Here is an 8,534-nt window from a genome sequence, read left to right as displayed (position 1 = left end):
TCTCTCTGAGAGATAATTTAAATACAAATACAATATATAATGAAGCAATATATAACAATACAAATGAAGCATACATTTCTGCATAATTCAAGAACTAATCAAGCAAACGGAACCAAATTTGGCTAAGGTGGTTGAACTCCCACCTTTCAAAGGGGGGGAGACACTAATTTCTGCATAACTCGAGAACTAATCAAGCAAATGGAACCAAATTTGGCATATTGAGGTTTTAGGGAGCAATAAATGTTTTGACGTAGGATTACGTCTTTCGGGAACATATTGGGGTACAAATTGAAAATCGAAAACCGAGTACATCGTGAAAATTGTCCAATTTCAAACGCTTATTGCTCACTTATTTCATGATACATTGATGACATTTTTGCGTCAATCGATTTCGGCACTCCATAACAATTTTTTATATTGAAGAAAATAATATATGTCATGAAACTAACTATCGAAAAATTGAAAAATCTCAACCCTTATCCCAACGGAAATACCCACTTCTGATTGGTCGAAATTGACGACACATGCGGCGGGTCCCTTTTTTTTTCTATGATGGTATGATTCCTCCTCTGGGAAGGAGAGGGGGTCCCATAAAATAATGCACATATTTCAATCAAACATGACAATTGAAAATTTTCGGAAAAAAACGTGAAGGAGTTTTGGGAAAATTCGAAAAATTAAATTTACATGTGTTTTACAATTACATATTGACAAGCGTTGTTAGTCCATTTGATGTTCGCGGTGACAAAATTGATCTTCGTTCGAAAGTGGAAATGGATTTTAATGTGATAAAACGCACTCCTATATCGTCTTCTGCTTTTTTTTGTCATAGGTTAACGCTTTATGGGAGCTACAACTTGAAAAACTGAAAATGGGCTGCGTCTCGGAAATTATCCAATGTCGCATAATAATTCACTCAATAATCAGTACAGTAAATAAAAATGTAATGCGTTCAAAATAATGATTTTTTCACTCTATAACTTTTTTTTTCATATGTTTCTGGAAGCCGATAGTTTAGTTGAAGTTATTGTATTTTTCGTTGTGGCTTCAAATTCGGAGAGTGCATTCGCCTCTAGTTTAAGCTCTAGAGAATTTCAAATGCATTTGTGTATATCGCTAGGTGTTCAGTTGCTGGAGAGGAGCGAAAACTGCATCACAAGCCCCACCACTTAGTAGTTTATTGACCAGCCAGAAATATATAAATGAGGTGGCCTAGCGGCGAGAAGCATTCCGTATATTTCGAACCGCGAAGCAGTTTAGGCCTTTCTATGATTAGACGTATGCTCTGCCGTGCCGTGAGAGTCCAACCCAATTCCAATTAACACGTTTGTCGCCCAATGCGCCGTTTTTGAGTTTCTTGCGGGACCCAACTTGCGGATGAATTATTAAATGAAGATCAAACTTAGTTTGTAGACAACTTTTACAAAATCTAGCGATTTTTTTTTTTCAATTTGAAAACGAATTGACAACAATAACACATGCCAAAGTCATATAATACGGATTTCGCAAAAAAGTACAGTACAAACCATCCATACTATAAATTGATGAAAAGTATAGACGAATTTCATGCGAACTCGACTGACCGTTGACAGCAACATCTCAGATAGCAGTGAAACGTTGTGGGTGTAAAGACATTGATCATTTAAGCAACTTTGCATACTTGAAATATTTAAAAAATAATTAGACTACTTTTTGGAAAAAGCCAATTTTTTTTCATATTTTTACCAACAATTTTACAATTTAAAAACTATGGTACCTACAAAATTCTTGACAAAGGATGAAATGTAGGAAATTGTTCAAATTGTCACAAAAAATTACCAAACATTTTTTGGAAAAAAAGTTCGCTGACAAAAAAGTTATATTAAAAATTAAAATTAATTTTTCCCAAAAACGTATTTTTTTTTTTTAATTCCCAAAAATATATACAGGTCGGACTCGATTATATATAATCGCAATTTCACTTTCAACATTAATTTTAGAATCCAATACATAATCGAATCACAAAAAAGCTATTTTTCTATTAAGGTTTGACATTCATACATTAATGAAAAAATTGTTTTCTTGGATTTGAAAATAATTGTTGAAAAAAAATGGTCGACTGTATACAATCGAGTCCGACCTGTGTATGAAAAGCCCCTACAATTTCCAACAAGTCGTCCATACATCGGAAGATGGGAAAAAGGGAAAGGGAAAAACAAACAACAGGGAAAAAAGTTTTTCGAACAACAACTTTTTCATGTATTCTTTGAAAAAAAAAACAACTTAGCCTAATTTTGTTTAAAGCAAAGATAGCGATATAGTGTATTCGACAAAGTTTTGGACCTTGTTAAATTATAAACTGTTGTCGAAGACATCAACATTGTATCTTTTGCAGTTTTTGGAATATTAGTCATTTTTGTATGAAGACTCCTTAAAAAAAATAATGTTTTGCTCGTAACATTTTTGTGTGTAAATTCTCACGTTTGACATGTTTTTAAATAGAGAAAAATTAGCAAAGCATGTAAATTGCGATAATTTATACATAAAAATGTTACGAATTAAGCATGAAAAAAAAAGAGAAAGTTGTTGTTCGAAAAACTTTTTCCATGTAAGATATTTGTATTTTTGGGAATTTAAAAAAATACGTTTTTGAGAAAAATGAATTTTAATTTTTAAAATAACTTTTTTGTCAGCGAAATTTTTTCCAAAAAAATTTTGGTATTATTTTGTGAAAATTTAAATTCTACATTTCGTCTTTCGACAAGAATTTTGTAGGAATCATAGTTTTTAAATTATAATTTTTTGTAAAAAATTAAGACAAAAATTTTGTTTTTTTCCAAAAAGTAGTCTGATTCTTTTTCGAATATTTCAAGTATGCAAAGTTTCTCAAATGACCCATGTCTTAACACCTACAACGTTTCACTACTATCTGAGATGGTGCTGCCAACTCCTTCCAGAGGAGGTATGGGTGACATACCATCATAGAAACATTTCTCGTACCCAAAAACTCTCACATTCCAAATTTGGTTCCATTTGCTCGAATTATGCAGAAGTTTTTGTTTCTTTCGTGTGGCAGCCTCCCCTTAGAGAGGGGGAGGAGTATCGAAGCACCATAGAATCGTTTATCGATCCTTAAAACCTCTATATACCAAGTTTGATTCCATTTTCTTGATTAGTTTTCGAGTTATGCAGAAATTTGTGTTTCATTTGTGTGGTAGCAAACCCTACTACTTTAGAAATGTCCCTTAAAACCTTCTTCTTCTTCTTCTTCAATGGCACTAACGTTCCTAGAGGAACTTCGTCGTCTCAACGTAGTATTACTTGCGTCATTTTTATTAGTACTTAGTTGAGATTTCTATGCCAAATAACACGCCTTGAATGCATTCTGAGTGGCAAGCTCTAGAATACGCGTGATCACAGTGCAAGTCGGAGGAAATTTCTTTGACGAAAAATTCCCCCGACCAGAACGGGAATCGAACCCGAACACCCAGCATGTTAGTTATGACGCTAACCACTCGGCCACGGGTGCACCCTTAAAACCTCCACATGCCAAATTTGGTTCAGTTTGCTTGATTAATTCTCGAGTAATGCAGAAATTTGTGTTTCATTTGTATGGCAGTCCTCCTTAGAAAGGGGGGAGGAATTTTTAACCACAATAGAAACATTTATTGCACCCTAAAACCTCCACATGCCAAATTTGGTTTTGTTAGCTTGATTAATTCTCGAATAATGCAGAAATCTGTGTTCCATTTGTATGGAAACCCCTCTTAGAGAGGAGGAGGGGTCTCGAACTATCATGAGAACCTTCCCCGACTCCAAAAACCCCTACATACCAATTTTCATGTCGATCGGTTCAGCAGTTTCCGAGTACATAAAAATCAGATAGACAAAAATCTAATCTTACATATATAGATAAGAAGATGCACCATCCAATTCACTCATCCACAATTGCAAAAATTGTATCACTTGAAAGAATCGGCCCTTTTTTAAGGCCGTCAAATTATTATCAAAGAGTTTAATAATGGAATTTTTCAGGAACATTCAAATAAATATGTGACAAATGGCCTGACGTAATCATACATCATATGAAAAAGTTACCTTCCTGTAACTCTTTAAATTCGAATTCAAACATACACTTGGTGCCTCGCCTCGGTGTCTTGCCTCGATTCAGATATTTAAAAATTGCACTTCCGATAACTGAATAATTTTACGCTAAACAGTACCCTGATATCTTTATCAGTAGAATAAAGTTTAGTTAATTTTTTTAACCTTTTACAAATAAAAAAATAAAGTTAATGGTCTTAAGAAGTTTTCTTAATGTATCATACAAAATCTCATAACGACCTTGTTTCTTTAATCAACCAAATTAATTCTTTCAAACTTCTCTACGACTTGTTTTTAGGTGCCAAACTGATATCTCTCCTACCTTTAATGCAATTCTGTTTAAGTGTCTTGAAAAACTACGAAAACCACAATTACAGGCCAAACTAGATGTGTTTGAAATCATTCGTAATGAGAATTGAGCATGAAAATTATATTTTAGGAGTAGCAATTGGTTGTGTCGTACGAAGCTTAGGAAGTCTGAGAAAGTCGGCTCTTACTAATTTTTTTCCCACTATTTCGGCGTGGAATTTTTCTATACAAAAAGTCGTCGAAAAAAATGGATACCAGATACATTTATGCTAGGGACATGTTACAGCGTCTTGTTCGAATTCGACAGTGCGGCCGGGTTTTTCTACAGACTAAATATTCAATATGTCTTTGATAAGTCTAATAGGTCTAATAAACCGTTGATAAGTCTAATAGGAAACCGTTTTTCTTTCGTCTTCAAAGCGAAGATAATTTCAAATATAGGTCACATGTTTTAGATCACGAAGAACCCTCGTCCGATCACATCGGTCCCGGAGCGCGAGATAACACCCAACTATAGCTAACACCATTAGCGGCCAGCCAGCCAGCGTCGTCACAATGTACCTCGCAGTGTAGCTGCAGGCCCAACATTAGAGGCAGCTAATGCCTCTGATTTATTTTCCTTCGCGTCTTGGGGTGCCTAATTCCTCCTAGACTCCTTTCTGCTAATCGCGCTCAGACCTCTTCCCCCGAGGGAGACTCCGGCTGCTCGTTGTTCGATGAATGTGAATCCTTGTGAAGGGTAACTTTCGGCTCCAGCGGGATTTCCTCCTGAAATGCAGCGGCCATTGCCGCCGCCGGCGACATTCCCATCGCGGATATTCGGTTGGAGTCTCGTCGTTCCACTGCAACGGGGGGATGGGAACGAAAATGAAGGAATGGTACAATTGGCGGCGGCTGGCGGCAGCGCCGCTCCGGGGTCTGTTGATCCCCCGGATGGAAGAATATTTTACTTACTCAAAGGAACCAACAGTTTCGGCTGTAATGGAAGCAATAAATCCACGTTTCCGGTTGTAGGTTGCCGGGGCTGGAGGGAATTCAGCTGGGGGACATTAATAAAGTCACCTGGTGGAAAATAGCGAGAGAAGAGGCAAATCTTAGGATGAAAGCGAAAGTTTATCTTCCTAATTAGGCGTGTTTAATCACAGTTTCGGGCCCGGCGTGATTATCTGTTTTCTCGAGTTCGGAGAAAATCATGCCATACCTTGCTGCATGATGGAGGGTGGCTTTAGCACAGCCAGTCCCGGAACCGATGGTCCTTGCAGACTAAGGCCTATCACGTTCACACCGTTCACGTGGCCTGTTTTGGAATTGGAAATGAAAACAAAAGAAAAACGAGAAGAAACATATAAAATGGTTTATTAATTTCGAAACAGAGAGTATAAAAACACAGAAACACACGTAAGCGATTATCAGCAAATGATCCAACTTGTTGTCATCAGGTTTTTTTTGTTTTTGGGTCGAGCACACAACACTCAACTTTGCTGCTCCCACAAGAAGTTCGTCTTAGGTTTCGCTTTCTTCGGGGCGATAGCGAAAAAAAAAATCACCAAAAGCAGCACTACTCGCCACTTAAACACATTCTCGACCATGTGTTGCTCGGTTCACACAAAAACCATCAACAGTTTGCTGTCGTCCTTGTGAACTCCGTGTTTCGCCAGAAGAAAAGATTGCGGGCTATTGGGTGGCTCTCAGTTTATTTTCTTTTTCATCTGGTAGTCTTCGCCCCCGAGGAATCGCTTCTGGAGAGGAACAGACACTTGACTTTCTTGAATTGTAGTTTTCTCTTGGTTTTTTCTCTTAACATTGCAAATGATTCTCTGATGATAATTTACCGCTAATGAGTTTGTTGGCTTTAGTAGCTCGCACAGCTGGAGCATTTATTTGATTGCTTTATCGTTATCTCACACCGCTTTGAAAACATTATCTGTTCGTTGGTAAATTTCCCAGAACTAAAAAGCCGTGTTTGGATTAACTTTTTTTTTTAATTGCAAGCATTTATCCAACATCATAAAGCTGCGACTGAAAAGTCCATTCCCAGTTCATTGTATAATTCCCAAAACACGTTTGCCATAAATCCAAAAGCTCGTCATGAAAAGCGTTTTTCCGAAAGCTATAAAAGCTTCACCACTCCCTTGTTCCGCCCGAAAGCTCAACTCACCGATTTTCGCCCCACCGAAGGCGTCCTTGAAGATGGCAGGATGGGTGGGGTGGGTGTGCTGATGCTTCATCGCGTTCATCCTGCGATGGACGACGCCGACGTCGCGCTTCCTCCGGGGCTGCTCCACAGGTAGCACCCGTCGGCGTTTCTTCGGCAGCTTGGACCGTGCCTGATGGTGTGTGAAAGGAAGAAAAGGAGAAAAAAAGGATAATAAGATGCGGTAAAACACTACTAAACCAGCCAGCGAGCTAAACAACAAATTAAAGTCCCGAAAATGTATGATCCGCATGCTTGTTTGAATTGTGTGCGAAAACAAGCGCTGCGATTAAAACGAACACCTGGATTTAATTCCAACGCGGGGGAAAATGGCGAAAAGGGAGAGGGAGCGGCAAATGGGACGCAGCAACAATGACACTGTGTATCCCCTGTTATCCGCCAGGATTTTTATGCTTCATTGTTATGCGCTATCGGTAGCGCTAAGCAAGGCCCCGCGAGTAGTCGCGCTCCCCAAATTGGATGGAAAATTTTAACGTCAAATCCGCGGAACATCTGCTTGTTTATTCTGCCCACGGAGAGGAAATAACAATTTCTTGGGGTTTTTCTTTTAATTTATGAATCGTGCTCGCGTGGGAAGATTGGTATTAGAGAGGGGGTGTTGTGGTGTGTTTAATTCATTATAATCGATTGCAATTGAAGCATTTATCTGATCTAGTTTTTCGTTACTTCGTGGTATGTTTGTGAAAATCTTTTTCTCCTCAGCCACCAGAATGAACAATAAAATTAATGAATGAATAATGACTCGAATGCCAGCCTGGTGACTATTAGATAAAGGGTGTGTCACATCAAATTACATTACGGAAAATACGCTGTAGAAATTCGCCCAGTAGACCGATCCTTTTGAAAATTTAAAGTAATTTTAATTAGTAATTGACAGTAAAATAAAAACTATTAAACAACTTTTGGCATTTTCTTTTTATTCATACTTCGAGCCCAAGCCCGTATGCTCGCACCTTCCTCTTTACCCCGTCCATAAGGTTCTGTAAAACGTCAGGTTGTAGTTTTTTTTTTTTGAATAGAAATCCATTTTCTCTTGAAGTCCGTCTCCGATTTGACAACTTTTGGGTTCTTCCGGAGGGCCTGCTTCATAATCGCCCAATATTTCTCTATTGGGCGAAGCTCCGGCGCGTTGGGCGGGTTCATTTCCTTTGGCACGAAGGTGACCCCGTTGGCTTCGTATCACTCCAACACGTCCTTTGAATAGTGGCACGAAGCGAGATCCGGCCAGAAGATGGTCGGGCCCTCGTGCTGCTTCAATAGTGGTAGTAAGCGCTTCTGTTGGCACTCATTAAGGTAAACCTGCCCGTTTACCGTGCCGGTCATCACGAAGGGGGCGCTCCGCTTTCCGCAAGAGCAGATCGCTTGCCACACCATGTACTTTTTGGCAAACTTGGATAGTTTCTGCTTGCGAATCTCCTCCGGAACGCTGAATTTGTCCTCTGCGGAGAAGAACAACAGGCCCGGCAGCTGACGAAAGTCCGCTTTGACGTAGGTTTCGTCGTCCATTACCAGGCAATGCGGCTTCGTCAGCATTTCGGTGTACAGCTTCCGGGCTCGCGTCTTCCCCACCATGTTTTGTCTTTCGTCGCGGTTAGGAGCCTTCTGAACCTTGTATGTACGCCGGGCCCTCCCGCTGCTTGGTCCGCTGGACGAATGAACTTGACAAATTCAGCTTATTGGCGACATCCCGGACCGAACTTCTCGGATCACGTCTAAACTGCTTAACTACGCGCTTGTGATCTTTTTCACTGACGGAGCATCCATTTTTGCCGTTCTTCACCTTCCGGTCGATGGTTAGGTTCTCGAAGTATCGTTTTAGTACTCTGCTGACCGTGGATTGGACGATTCCCAACATCTTACCGATGTCCCGATGTGACAACTCCGGATTCTCACAATGAGTGCGCAGGATTAATTCACGACGCTCTTT

General features: G+C 39.4%; 1 protein-coding gene across 1 annotated transcript in view; it reads right to left on the bottom strand.

The window, feature by feature from the left end:
- Positions 1-1,988: 1,988 nt before the first annotated feature.
- LOC129775504 (potassium voltage-gated channel protein Shaw-like) overlaps positions 1,989-8,534 on the bottom strand; it is a 245,201-nt gene continuing 238,655 nt past the window's right edge. Inside the window, exons 9-12 of the mRNA XM_055780316.1 lie at positions 6,551-6,719; positions 5,594-5,689; positions 5,347-5,454; positions 1,989-5,234 (exon numbers count right to left, since the gene is read on the bottom strand). Coding sequence (XP_055636291.1) covers positions 5,065-5,234; positions 5,347-5,454; positions 5,594-5,689; positions 6,551-6,719 — 543 coding nt within the window. The 3' untranslated portion in view covers positions 1,989-5,064. The remainder of the gene's footprint in view (positions 5,235-5,346; positions 5,455-5,593; positions 5,690-6,550; positions 6,720-8,534) is intronic.

This window comes from Toxorhynchites rutilus, chromosome 3 (genome assembly GCF_029784135.1).
Source record: "Toxorhynchites rutilus septentrionalis strain SRP chromosome 3, ASM2978413v1, whole genome shotgun sequence".
Lineage (NCBI taxonomy): Eukaryota > Metazoa > Arthropoda > Insecta > Diptera > Culicidae > Toxorhynchites > Toxorhynchites rutilus.
The sequence above is the reverse complement of the archived record's forward strand: the minus strand, read 5'-3'. Positions and strand labels throughout refer to the sequence as shown.